The 15,214-nt window shown below is 40.2% G+C and overlaps 1 protein-coding gene across 1 annotated transcript; it reads left to right on the top strand.

Moving 5' to 3' along the window:
- Window positions 1–361: 361 nt before the first annotated feature.
- LOC135085776 (kanadaptin) lies at window positions 362–15,076 on the top strand. The gene is made up of 10 exons (XM_063980575.1): window positions 362–823; window positions 1,378–1,510; window positions 2,573–2,765; window positions 3,805–3,982; window positions 4,942–5,113; window positions 9,015–9,163; window positions 10,042–10,211; window positions 12,230–12,409; window positions 12,926–13,074; window positions 13,431–15,076. Exons 1-10 carry the CDS (start codon window positions 541–543, stop codon window positions 13,786–13,788), a joined length of 1,965 nt encoding a protein of 654 aa, XP_063836645.1. The 5' UTR covers window positions 362–540; the 3' UTR covers window positions 13,789–15,076.
- Window positions 15,077–15,214: the final 138 nt, after the last annotated feature.

Below are 15,214 nucleotides of genomic sequence, written 5' to 3'. Positions count from 1 at the left end.
CAGCCTTTTGGGCACCATTCTTGACTGCGGCGCTGGGGTTGAAGTATTTTTTATTTTGTAAATAGTTTTTATCATTAGTAATTTTTAAATTTTAGTTTTTAAGTCATTTTTATTATAAAATTTATTCTCTAATAAATAAAGTATTATATTCTTAAATACTATTCGAGACAACCGCGCCGTTCCATTTTGTAACTTAATTAAGTCCAGTGGCTTAAGCGCGAAGATAAAGTAACAGATAGAGACAGAGTTATTTACTTTAAAAATGCTGGCTGTCTTTTCATATTTATAGATGGCGTTAATTTATCATCACATAATGTACTCTTTGATAGCGTCATTTCATTCACTCATTCGTTCGCGTATGTCAGTGACATTTGTCAAATCAGGTGTTCACTTTTATTTGTTTACTTCTTTGTTGTTTTCTGAAGATTAGTACCTGATTTAGGCCTTATAATTAACTTAAAATTATTAGTAAAATCCTAGGTAATATTAGCTGCTAGTTGATTAACTATTCCATGTAAATCTAAGTAGCATAACCTAAAAATGGGTGACGATACCAAATCCGAGAGTTTACCTGAAAAAGTCGAGTTTAAGAAGCCCGTGCTCATAGGACGCATTGGTAAACTGCCCAAGAAAGCTAAAAATGAAGCAGTGAAAGTTGTAGAAAGCAGAGATTTGCCGAAATCGAGTGAACAAAGCGGGCATTCCGATAGCAAGAGTGGTCAAAGTGACAACAAGAGATCTTTACCGCCAGCGGTGTTGTTGAAAGAGCTGTCGACTCCTATACCTTATAAAGAACCTAAATGGTCTGGGCTAGCTCCCGATGGTGAGTGCATTTACCTGCGTTTTATATTGTAATTTAAAGGGCCTACAATCAGTGATGAGTTAGATTAAGCTATAAAAATGAAATTTAGATCATTCCAGGTAATTCTAAAATCAAGTCTGACACCAGATTTGCATTAGTTGACTCTACAAATCTACGTGTGAGTATAGATTAGAGCATTTACATGTAACAACAACAAGCCGCTCTATGAAATGTTTAGCTAGTGTATCACCCTGTCATGAACCAAATCTTAAACATTTTACCTGTATTGTACCATTCTCAAAAACGTTACATTACATAGAAATGCTCTAGTCTAAAGTCCAAAAAGTTACAAAAAGCCATATCAAGCCTTTCAAAAAACTAATTTATTTTTCTGGGCTATTGAATAATGTAGAATATAAATAGTAAATATCTATTAATGTCGAAATATTGCCAAATAAAATAGGCTATCTTTTTTTCACTGATGGTCTGATGACTTGATGTCTTGATTAAATAGTGTCTTAAATCCTCTTGTTAATTGTGGTACTGTATTTGTAATTTCGAATTGTTACTTTCAGGTTCCGAATATGCCTTGGAGGTGCTCAAATCAGGGATGATTGTGGATAAAGTGGATCTCACAAGTAAACCATATTATGTATTTGGACGCCTAGCTAACTGTGACGTTGTTATGGCCCACCCTACAATATCTAGGTAAGTTATTATTGGTGCAGTGTTCCTCCACAGACTGCGGTCATAGCTGTGTGGACCACACAATGCAAACTTCCGCCCAACGTCTTCCTCACCGCATCTGACCATCTCGTCGGTGCCCTGCCCCGAACACGTCTGCCTTCCATTTGTCCCAAGATAATTTAATTTATGTAAGGGTCATAAATTAAATTATGAAATATTGCTCAATATTTTCAAACTTTTTTTAAATTGGAGAGGGCTCTGCTCCTGCAGTCTACTCCTGATGATGATAAATGTTGCATTGTCTTCTCTTTTTTTATGGCTGAAATAAATACAAAAGTTTCAACACTGGAAAATCTACTCCTTCATTAATTTATATTGCCCAAATTACTTATTGTCCTATTTAGTAAAGGTACATAGTATTTACCTTCCAGCTTAGCTGAATATTATTCCAGTCTTAGGAGTGGGTTCACCACAAAAGTCGGCGTGTTCGCTGCGTCGCCGCTCCGTTTTGAAAACGCTTGCAATCCGCCAGTGTGGCAGCGCACTTAGGCCCAGAACAGACGGTGAAACGCAACTGCAACGAAACTGCAACTGTTAGTTACTTTTGAGTTGCATCTAAGTTTCTGCCATAGCGTCCGTTGATAGACCACACATGACGCGACCAGTTTGAAACTTTCAGTTTCATTCATAAGAATCATCAGAAAGTTACAGTTTCGTTGCAGTTGCGTTTCACCGTCTGTTCTGGGCCTTACACAGCGCCTCTAGTCCCAAACTAAGCAAAGCTTGTACTATGGGACTTGTAATATGGACACTGAGCGCTCCTGCGCACGACGCCGCTACCGCGCCGCCGCCGCTACCGCGCCGCCGCCGCGCCTTTGCACTGTTTATACGCGCCGCGTGAACACCGCTGCCGCGGCCGCGGCGAAATTATGCTTTGATGGCGAGGTGGCGGCGCGGCGGCGGTTTTACTCGGTGCGTATGAACAGAGTAGCGGCGCGGCGACGGCGCGGCGGCGTCGTGTGCAGGAGCCCTGACGCCGTTGTACTATTATCACTGCAAAATTTTTCTTATATGTTATTCCAGACACCACTGCGTCTTACAATACAAAGCGTTCGCCGAGGAAGGGGAGCAACCGTCCGGCTGGTACCTCCACGACCTGGGCAGTACCCACGGCACGTTCCTGAACAAGGAGCGCCTGAAGGCAGGCCACTATACCAGGATACGGGTGGGACACCAGCTCAAGTTTGGGAGCAGTACTCGGACTTATATTATGATGGTGAGCTCTTTCAACCCTGAAAAATAGATATTAAAAAACCAATGTGAATAAAAAACTAACATTTAACAGTAAAAAATTAGGTTTTCTTGTTGAAATAAATAATATCCTTAGACATTTTACACTGCGTTTCTAGTCCCAAACTAAGCAAAGCTTGTACTATGGGTACTAGACAACGGATATAAACATACTTAAATACTTTTTTTTTGTAAACACATATTTATTATACATAGAAAACACCCAGTCCAATACAAACAAATACAAAGTGTTCATGCACAAAAATGTTTGTACTGTGCGGGAATCGAACCCGCTACCTCCGGAATAGTAGTCCGTTTCGAACCACTACACCAAACGGCCGACAAAATGGCACTAAAATGTCGCGGCGGGGTACCGCAACTACAATAATGAATAATTAATTGTCGGATTTTTTATGCTACCTCAACGCGACATTATTTATTGAGGTCTAGCTATAGCTGTGCCAGACTTATTGTCTGGTTAAATGGCTGAAGCTATAGTTACGAGATTCGCCAGCTTATTATATTATTATTCTGTTTAATAGCTTCAATGCACAATGGTGCGTATTTGAAGCACACTGGTTTCGCCAAAGGCGAGTGTTTAAAGAGACACAGTGGACAGTGGAATTTAAAGTCAATTCAAAAACAATTAACTCTTTTTCATTAATATTTTTGTCAATTTTTGCCGCGAGTCGTAAGTTCGCTAAATCGCACTTTTGGTAATCGTCATTTTTATTCCAACGCAGTCTGGCTCAAAACTTTTAATATAAAGGAGATCTTAATAATAACTAGTCACAAGGTTGCATCCTTATAATCTTACGGTTAATGGTCATAGCAGACTTATCTACTCGGAAAGGAACCAACTCTGTATCGCCCTTCAAGGCGAGGCGTTACAGTGCGGATAAGTGTGCGTTGCAGTATGGAGTTTCATACAAATAATACTGACCGCCTCGAGTTGATGCGGTTACGATCCCTTTCCGGTTTGATAAGTTTGCTACGTCCTTAAACTTAAATCCAAAATATTTCAGGGCCCAGACTTCGACAGCGAAGGGGAGTCAGAGCTATCAGTGTCTGAAATCAAGCAGCGCTCACTGAACATGAAGTTGGAAAGAGACAGGATGATACGCGAGGACAGGGAGCAGAGGGAGAGGGACAGACTCGAAGAGGAGAGGAAGAGAGAGGAACAGGGCATCGATTGGGGGATGGGTAAGAGATATTTATTAAAATTGTTACATTAAGTAAGTGAATAGTTGACACCATTTAAGCTTTTATTTCAAGGCCCATCTTGGTAGAAAACCAAATAAACTATAAAAAAAAATATATGTAAAGGGTGACAATACTCGACCTATTACAATACCGTCCAGTGAAAAATTTGAATTTGACTTATTTTGAACTTTTATTTCTGAGATTATGTAATTTTTGGCCAGGCGCTTTTTTTTAAATTATCACAAACACAGATCACAGAAACTAAAGGAGATGTGCTAAGGGGGCGTGGCCGGTGTCGCAGCAATATGCCCAAAAACAGAACACATTGCTGCAGACGTCATAATGTAAACAGTTTATATTGCTTGCGTAGTACTAAAGATTATTCGAACGTTGAGTGTGATAACGCAGTGGATAATGAGCACATAATTTGATTACTTTAAGTCAATTTCTAATGCGACACTTGAGTTTCGAACTCAGCGCATTAGTTGGCATTTCTCTATAACTCTATGGAAATTTATTACACCGATCTTGTCGCGACAAGGAAAAATGTCCGTGCTTTTAAGAGATTTTGTGAAAAATATTATTGGCAGGTAGTTGCTAATTGCTCATAATTAGGTAGGCCCTCGATAGGCCCCCTTAATTGATATTTATTGTCCGTGGTGCATAATCTTCTCTTAAAGGTTTTAAAACCTTTGTTTGTCACCTGTCATCCGCTTTGCAATGGAGGGAAGTCGAACCTTAATTTCGAACTCCTCCTATGTTCTTCTGATTAATTTCGGTGCGGGTCCAATGACAGTTTAACTTTCCCCCGGGACAAACTTGGCTTTCACTGGTTGGGTTATTGGCGGTCAAGCTGTAGATCCTGGCTACACAGGAGTTGCAGTGGTGGGAATAGTCCCGAAATTTAATATATCTCTATGGAAGTAACCAAGTTTACTAAGTTATATTTTTCTTTCCAGGTGAAGACGCGGAAGACGAACCGGACTTAACAGACAATCCGTACGCCGTGACCTCCAACGAGGAGTTGTACCTGGAGGATCCGAAGAAGACCCTCCGAGGGTACTTCGAGAGGGAAGGTCACGATCTGACCTATAACTGTGAGGAGAGAGGCATCGGGCAGTTTATGTGCAGGTGAGATAAGAAATAATTTCTTGGAGTAAACCATTTAAAATCAAAAGTTTGCTTAAGGCTTGGTATTTCTGCTAAAGTAGGTATTTCGCGCTGTCAAAATCTGCGCGCGCAATACTTCGCCGAAGACAGCGCGCCAAAGAGCTCTCGCGGCTACACAGTATAGAAATACGCAGTTGGTTAGGTTAGGTTGACTTCCTTCCGTTCAAGCGTCACACTCACAGCACTTTCTAATACAAATCATATCCAAGTGATACAAATTAAAACAACTTTCAAAATTTTTGGGAATATATTTTAGAATCGAATAAATATAGAATATAACTGCCAAAGTAAACACGGTTCAAAGAGGCGTGGCGTCACCCGACCTTCCGGAAGTTCCGCGCCGGCTAAAAGAATTTCAAGATTACGTCACCCGACCTATCGGTAGATCCTCGGGAGCTTGAGCGATTGGAAAAACATTTTATGATCAGTTACTCGTAGTAGCGATTATTATTTTAGAGCTTGGATAATAAATTATAGTTGTTGCAATTCACAAAGCTTTGCATGTGGTCAATTACATTAATCAGTACACGCATCAATTTTGTTCAGTATTTATTAATAAACAAAAATATCATACTAAAATTGCATACATATTTGTTTGTATTGGTCTGGGTGTTTTCTTTCCATAATTTATGTATAACGTATGTACGGGGCTCTGTATCGAAAATCACTATGAGCAATGAGCATCACACACTGTTACCTGGAGTGCATTACCGCAGCAAAATTTTTATAAATGTTGTGCTTTAGAGAGTCGAGAGTATAGCAGATAATTAGTCCATCGTGAGCAGAAATTTGTCCACTAATAGCAAAATTCGTTCAAATTATAGTTTTAAAGTTATTGGCTAGAAGATTATATTTTTATCTTGCAGCTTAGACCTTTAGCTACAGACCTTAGACAGTATTTTTGAAACATTCTTACGCATGGTGGAGGAAGGGACGCTCTAGAGCAGTGGTTGTCCACGGACCACTGGTGATCCCTGGAGGCATTCCAAGTGGTCCACGATGTGCACTTGCACACCTTGGTCAAAACCACTTTTAACTAATTTTTGCAGTCAAACTGGTTTTGACCGATTATGAGGTGGTCCCTGACAAGACAGAAATTTGGTAAAATGGTCCCTCATGACTTAAAGGTTAAGAACCACTGCTCTAGAGACTCAAAACTACAAGGATACACATGAACTCCAGTTTTAAATCCGTTGATATCTGCTGCATCTGCCATGTTTTTGGCTATAAGATTCTTCTATCTTACGGCTTAGACCTTTAGCTACAGACCTTAGACAGTATTTTTGTGAAAATTCTTACGCATGGTGGAGGAAGGGACGCTCTAGACACTCAAGTCTACAAGGAGTCACATCAACTCCAGTTTTAAATCCGTTGACATCTGCTGCATCTGCCATCTTTTTGGGTAGAAGATTCTTCCATCTTGCAGCGTAGACCTTTAGCTACAGACCTTAGACAGTATTTTTGTGAAAATTCTTACGCATGGTGGAGGAAGGGACGCTCTAGAGACTCAAGTCTACAAGGAGTCATATGAACTCCAGTTTTAAATCCGTTAACATCTGCTGCATCTGCCATCTTTTTGGCTAGAAGATTCTTCTATCTTACAGCTTAGACCTTTAGCTACAGACCTTAGACAGCATTTTTTATTATTTATTTGTGTCAGTGTGCTCTTCTAAAGAGTGTAAGACGATTGTATGTAGGTTCTATTAAAATGTAATTTTAACCCATTGGTTTTGTCTCATATTTGAGGAATGTACTATGTATCATGAGTAGAGTCTTCGTTTAAAAGGATGCGAACGATTTAAATTTCAATAGGTAGACAAAATTGATAATTCTTAATTATCAAAAATTTGAGCTTTCTCCAGTAACACTGATATTATTATACTGTGACTCATCAAAGTCATCATTGTCAAAAATATTGACAAATCGCGAACTGTCACGGCCATAAAACTGACACGCGTCCGTCCTCCGTAAGCGCCACCGCGCGACTGATTGAGATTGTCCAAGCCGTCATGGACGATTTTTTCCACATTTTTTAACATAGTAACTAAATAAGACGCTATATAAAAATTTCATCCGTTAAAAGCCCTCAAGTTATTTCTGAACTTTAGTTTAGTAAAAGATTTAGAATCTCAAATCGCTTATTTTAAAAATAAAACCATAAATAGAAAACGAATAGAGGTAACTTTGGGAATATATTCTATCGAGTCAACTTCATCAAATCGTGTTTCCATCCGTTAATAGCCCTAGAAAATATCCTCAACTATGCCCAATAAAAATCTTAGCCTTTAATTTTACTGTTTAGTACCTTAAAAATGAAAAATGAAAACCTCATTTTCGCCATTTTCTCTGCTACCCGGCCTTAATTAATCCTACTTTCTACTAACATTGTAAATGCAAAAGTTTGTATGGATGTCATGATGTATGTTTTTTACTTTTTCACGCAAAAACTACTGAACGATTAACATATAGGATATAATTTATGCCGATCTGTGACATTAAATTTCACGCGGGTGAAGCCGCGGGCAAAAGCTAGTAAGAAATAATTTCTTGAACTAAGCCGTGTAATGAAAACTTCTCAATTACTAAATTAATAGACATAATAAGAAAGGCAATGTACGACTTTTAAACGGGATATTGTAACTTTGTGATTATGAAAAAAAAAGCATAATTTTTTGTTTATCATTTTATTTTCCCCTGGTCCCAAATAAAAGATCCCCTGTCACACCTCACATCTGTACTGTTTTAAAACACTTGTGGGCTAGTGAAGAACAATAACCTCTCGTAATTCTATGGCAAGCTAGCAAACCAGATGTTTTAATTTCCCCTGGGCCCAAATTAAAACTATCCCTGTCACCCTTAAAGACATTTGATAGGGTACCACAACAGACCTCTAGGCAACTTTGTCGCATAATGTATTTTTTTTATTATTATTGGTTTTGGGCCTTCATTTGCGCCAGCTCGACCAGGTTTGATCTATTGTGGCAGCCCTTGTCTTTAGAGTTCACTGCTTAGTCCCGTTGAGTCTATAAAGGACAATGACCAAAAGTGGTCCAAATGTCCACCAGTAATGAGACCTATATTGACTTATAGTCAATTAAATAGAGATTAACTTTCAGTATGGGACGAAAAAAAATAAGATGTCAGTAAAAAGTTACGACTGTTTGACAAATTGTAGTAGTTTACGCGCTAATCTCAGGAACTACTGGTCCGATTTGAAAAAATATTTTTGTTATGGATAGCCCATTTATCAAGGATAGTTTTGGGATAAATAACATCACCCTACAACCAATAGGGGCGGAGCAGTAAAGACAAATGTTGTAAAAATGGGAAATACCTATTATTCAAACTATTTTCACGCGTACAAAGTCGTAGGCACAGCTAGTATAATATTTAATAAAACTCATCTATAACCCCGCGCCACATGCGACATGACATAACATGCGTAGATTAGTCCAAAATGTGCAATGGATAGAATGTTATCAGGAACATTTTTCGGATGAAAAGGTAAAAAACAGACTTTTCATTCAGTCATAACTTTTTACTGACAGCATATTTTGATTGCGGTTTGGATATAATAAATCAGTATTTAGTAGACTATTTTACTACATAGGTCTCGTTAGTGGTGGACATTTGGACCACACTCCATACATTTTTGGTCATTGTCCTTTCCAGATTCTTTGGAGCGTGATATCTGCTATCTCATCCGGGTGCATGATGTGTCGCCCGAGATGGATACTTCTTTTGCTCATAAGCGGGCCGCATGAGCAAAGAACATGCATGGCCGTTTCGCATAATGTAATGTAATGAAGGTATTTTTTTATTTCCCCTGTCCCCTAAATTTACCCTGTCGTTTCTCCCACAGGGTAGAACTCCCAATCGACGATGCCCGAGGCAACCCGGTCATAGCAGAGGTAATACACCGCGGCAAGAAGAAGGAAGCCGTCATAGCGTGTGCTTTAGAAGCCTGCAGGATATTGGACAGGGCTGGTCTACTGCGGCAGTCGAAGCATGGTGAGTTGGTTTTTTATGGATTGTGGACTTTTATAAAGGAACAGATGTATTAACGGTTAAAATAGTAAGACACGGGTCTTAACGCGACGTTTTTTAATGAGTTACATTATGTAATCACCACCACAAAACCAGTGTTTTGGCACTTGGCAGTAAAATGTCAACTGTCAAGATAATACTGAGTGGGTGACCTCTTTGGCAACATTTTTTTTTTCTCTCCGCCTCATTGTTTTTGTACTTTTTAGTTGTCAAATAAATAATTTTTCTTTCTTTCTTTCTTTCTTTACTCGCGGCTTGACGTTTCGGCTGCGATGCTGCAGCCGTGGTCACAAGCAGACTGGCGGCTCGCAGCGTCGTCCGTTTGATTGAAATGGAACGCGAAAGTTTAAAATCTTGTATTAATACGGTTATTCGATACCCGTTGATCCTGGTTACACAGGAGTTGTACTCCTGGTTAACGCGACAAAAAATGCTTAAGTTATTAAAAATACAGTCTCTTCTCAAACTAATTTTTAAACAAACAACTTGAAAAAATCGAACTGCCTAAGGCGGTACTCGAATCCACGACCTTCCGCTTGCCAGACTACTGCTCCTCCAACTGAGCTACTTTAGACAGTTCGATGTTTTCAGGTTGTTTATTTAATAACTGCTTAAGTTGTTATAATCCAATTTTTAGGGCTTCAAATAAGGCGTTATGAGCAGGTCGTTAGTCGTCCGTTTGCAAGACCGCACACTAAATTTATTTTCTAACGCAGTACTCGTAAGACAAGCACAACACCTTATTTCAAAAAGCCCATCAGCATTCGACTTTTTATTATTATCTACCTTGACGTTAATTATTGCCAAATATTGGTTTTTTAAAAGTATTTTTTACCTTCTAGAATCCCGCCGCCGCAAACAGCGCGATTGGAGCGCCGATGACTACTATGACTCCGATGAAGACACCTTCTTAGACCGCACTGGCAATGTTGAGAAGAAGCGGACGAAACGGATGCAGAGACTCGGCGCTTTGGAGAAGGAGGATGATAAGCCGCTCACTTACGACGACTTGGTGAGTCAATACTCCTAGATAATGAGCCAAGGGACATGTAAAACGACTCAAGGGACATGCAGTACGAGGCTGGGGGCAGGTAAAGAGACACCGGGGACAGATAAAATGACCCAGGGGACAGGTAAAATAACTCAAGGGATAGGCAGTGTGACCCAGGGGACTGACAGACTAACCCAGGGTGACCAAATCAGTTCTTTTTTTGGCAAAATTCTCCTAGGCTAGGCTAGTCACTTATAAGTTGACGACTACTATGACTCCGATGAAGACACCTTCTTAGACCGCACTGGCAATGTTGAGAAGAAGCGGACGAAACGGATGCAGAGACTCGGCGCTTTGGAGAAGGAGGATGATAAGCCGCTCACTTATGACGACTTGGTGAGTCAATATAAACTAGGGGACAGATAAAGTGACCCAGGGGACAGGCAGTTCAATCCAGGGGACAGGCAGTTCGATCCAGGGGACAGGCAGTTCGATCCAGGCAAATTGGTCCAAGGGGATAGGTAAAGCTACCCAGGGGACAGCAAATATTTTTTTTTTTTGGCAAAATTCTCCGCACTTTGGCAATTAGGGACATAAAATGAGGCAGGTATAGGGACCCACCATTTCCGATGGAGACAGCGATTTCATCAACGACCGGTCTTGCGCTGCTCGCTTATAGGCGCTTCCCGCGACCTTAACTAGCCGTTGCTAATATAGTAGTGTCTCAATAAGATTTCTATAACGATAATAAATCACTTATTATAATAAGTTGATGATTACTATGACTTCGACGAAGACACTTTTCTTGACCGCACTGGGAACGTTTAGAAGAAGCGGACGAAACCGATGCAGAGACTCGTAGCTTTGGAGAAAGAGGATGATAAGCCGCTCACTTATGACGACTTGGTGAGTCAACATGAACCAGGGGACAGATTCAGTGACCCAGGGGACAGGCAGTTCAATCCAGGGGACAGGCAGTTCGATCCAGGCAAATTGGTCCAAGGGGACAGGTAAAGCTACCCAGGGGACATGTAAAACGACCCAGGGGACAGCAAATCATTTTTTTTTTGCAAAATTCTCCGCACTTAGGCAATTAGGGACGTAAAATGAGGCAGGTATAGGGACCCACCATTTCCAATGGAGACAGCGATTTCATCAACGACCGGTCTTGCGCTGCCCGCTTATAGGCGCTTCCCGCGACCTTAACTAGCTGTTGCTAAGATAATAGTGTCTCAATAAGATTTCTATAACGATAATAATCACTTATTATAATAAGTTGATGATTACTATGACTTCGACGAAGACACCTTCCTAGACCGCACTGGGAACGTTGAGAAGAAGCGGACGAAGAGAATGCAGAGACTCGGCGCTTTGGAGAAGGAGGATGACAAGCCGCTCACTTATGACGACTTGGTGAGTACCTGTACCTTGGGTGGTAAAGCGACTCAGGGTACAGGTAACGCGATCCAGGGGACAGGTAGTGCGACCTAGGGGACATGTAGGGTGACCCAGGGGACAGGTTGGGTGACCTAGGGGACAGGCAGTGCGACCCAGGGGAAAGCAAATCAGTTTTTTTTTTCGAGAATACGAGGAGAATGCAGAGGCTGGGCGCTTTGGAGAAGGAAGATGACTACCCGCTCACTTATGACGATTTGTTGAGTCAATACTAACAGATTATGAGTCAGGGGACAGGTAGTGCGACACCGGGGACAGGTAAAGCGAACAAGTTTTTTTGGTAAAATTCCCCGCTCATAGACAATCAAGGATGAAGTATAAGGCAATTTCAACAACTACCGGTCCTGCGCTGCACGCATCTAGACGCTTCCCGCGCATATTATATTAATAGTATGTTTATTTCCCCTGGCCTCAAATTAATAGTACCCTGTAATTTATTTAAAACCGCGTTGTTAACAGCCTATATTACCCCATCATGCCTAAATGCAACTCTTCGCGGGCCAGCTATATAAGAAAAAAAAAACTGAAAAATTGTCAAAGGTGGCATTAAAGTATAAATAAATAACATTATCACTTTGTTCCAGCTAAAACAAATAACCGAAATCGAGTCCAAGATATCTTTAGAAGAGAAGACGCTAGAACGCCTCCGTTCGGTCAGCAAGCCCCAACCGAAGGACGACGAAGATGAACTGGACGCGTTCATGAGTTCACTGAAGAGCCAAGGACAGAGCATGGCGCAGAAGGCTGACATATCCAACACGAAGGTAAGATATTGAAGTCATCAACAGGTCATTTAGTCTATAGCAGGAGCACGACCCTCAAAATTAAATAGAAAATATTGTAAAAAAAACTAGTAAAACCACATGTAACCCATGATTTTTCAAACTTACTTTGTCAATCTATAACTTCTACAGCCCGTCGCACAGTCGCGACAGCAATATAATCGCGTGAGCGATAAGGATAGGTCATTGGACGAAATTCTACGTGCCCGGCGACCAGACTTTATACACCATTGATTTCGACATTGTACTTTCGGTGGGGTAAAATGATAATAATATCGATTTTCCCAGTCCATTCTGGGTTTTGGTCCATACATCATGGATCTTCCCCTTTAGAAACTGTATTTGAAATTTATTTTATTGCTATTCGATCCTTAATTTCGAATCCGAATTCCGATGCACTGATGCATAAGCCGTGCTAGCCAATTTGAAAAACGGAATAAATTCGCTGTTTATGGACTATAGGTAGTAGTTAATTTATTTTGTTTATTGTATTTCTAGATGCGAATCCAGAAACTCAAAGCAGAGTTGACCAAAACACAGAGACTTGCTGAGCTGGCGCGACCGGCGCATCTCCCGCCGCTTGTGAAGAAGGACGAGACCAAGATGGCCGTCAAGATGGCCGCCAACTCCGTTGTCTATGGCAAGAGGTATATGACGTTTTCATTATTCTTTTCTTGACGATGAATAAATCTTACAAATCTTATTCTTATTTAATGTGATTTAAGTAAACGTTTGTGAGGAAAGATGGAAGGATATTTTTTCTCTTTCATGGAAAAATTGCTGAACATATTTCGATGAAACTTTATAGTATTTTATCCAACTAATATTATAAAGGCGAAAGTTTGTATGGATGTTTGTTACTTTCTGATAATATCTGTGACAAACTAAATTTCACGGGCGAAGCCGCTGGTAGAAGACAAACCGACAGATATCATTAATTAAATGTTGACATTTATAATTTCAATTAAAATAAATAAATACAAATAACCATATTTTGTTCCAGAATACGTTTAAAAGAAGACGCCGAAAGAAAACCAAAAGCCAAAAAGTCTTCCAAGCAAGAAGAAGAAGAATTCGTGGAAGAAGTTGACTCAGACGAGGAATCCGAACAGAAACCAAACGAAATATCTAAAGAAGAAACAGAGAGAATCAAAGAAGAAAATAGAATAGCTGATACAAAAGAAAGTGAAGTAACGAAAAATGAGAAGAAACAGAAAGAAAATACAAAAGAAAGAGATGGGACAACGAAGAAAGTGTACGGACCTATGAGGCCGCCGGAAAATTATGTGATTCCAGAGAGTTATTTTGATCAGGAGTCGGATAGGGACTTGCCAGAGATCATGGAAGATGAAACGGCATAATATTAGGCTTTAGGTATTATAGGTGTACGCTTAAGTCAGTCAGTGAGGTAAGGGAGCGGCACGAGGAGTTTTCTCATACGGGCACTTGTCAGTGGTCGTGGTTGCGCTGACAAGGTACATGCACAAAATATAACAGAAGGTAAACTCCATACTAAGCGCGCTCGAGCCACGCACACATAGACACCGCTCACGTACGCGTTATCAAGACTGTCTTGGACGAATGCTTTTAAACTACCAGTTGCTTCCGGGAGGTAAGTAAGGTATTTATTTGTATTTCAATAGTTCGTTTAACGTTGACAAATTGAAAGCCAACTCAATTATTAGGAATATCGAATTGTTTTAAAGAGGTTTTAGGAATTATTGGATAATAGTGTCAACCACTCAACTACATACTACTTCCTTCTCGTGTATTTGTTTGCAAACTATTACAATAATAACGTACTAAACTTAACTACATAATTATACGTGGATATCTATTATTGTCTTTCTTCCGTAGTATTAAGAGTTACATTTTTCTATCATAACGAAATAAACGCAACACATGACAAGACAACCCTAGCGCGACAGCCGAGCGTGCGAGCGAGCGAGGTATGCAAAGCGAGGTACATACATGAGTTTACCTTCTGTTATATTTTGTGGTACATGGTAGGGTGATGTCACCTCCGAGGGTAGCTCTCCTGGCGATGTGCTTCCATTTCTGACGGTTAGAGGCATCGCGAGTACACTGGACCATGGTGAACTCAGTGGCCTTTGTGATGGCGTCTACGGGAGGAGTAACATTGACATAATTATTATAGATGACCCACGCTGAACTGTCCCACCAAACTCAATGACAGGGGGGCGCTACCATCGTTCAACTATATGGTTTCCAACATGGCAAAAATCTGAACCAGCGATCCGGTATTGACGGTGGCGCCCCACTGTCAATGTCATGCATAGGACAGTTCAGTATTTTGGAACTATAGTCATAATTTCTGACGTAATTTCAGAGGATACATTATTATTAACTGAAGTCTCACTAAACGTTTGACCTCTCAAAAATACCCTCCCGTACCGTTCCTATACCTCTAATAGATACCTATAATTAGAGCGAATTTGTTACAAAAAAAAAACTAGGCTGTTGTGCTGTATAAAGGTCCTCAATGAGACAAGTTTGATATTTCTCAATAATGGAATTTTTGTTTGCTAAAAACAACGTTATGTTGTTAATATACACAAACAATAGTTGGAAGTGTCACAGTGACTGTGAGTTCGGTGATAGATTTAAGCAATAAATTATTGTAAGAAATATCGTTGTTTCATTTATTTGAAGTCCACTGAAATGTTGCGCGTTATGGCGATACGACGAAACCTGCGAGCGTAAGACTGTGGGAGGTTCTAAATAGCTGAGCTAATAAGTACTACAAATTAATTAAAAATTACTCGT

This window comes from Ostrinia nubilalis, chromosome 29, assembly GCF_963855985.1.
Source record: "Ostrinia nubilalis chromosome 29, ilOstNubi1.1, whole genome shotgun sequence".
NCBI classification, from domain to species: Eukaryota; Metazoa; Arthropoda; class Insecta; order Lepidoptera; family Crambidae; genus Ostrinia; species Ostrinia nubilalis.
This window is presented reverse-complemented; position numbering and strand designations above follow the sequence as displayed.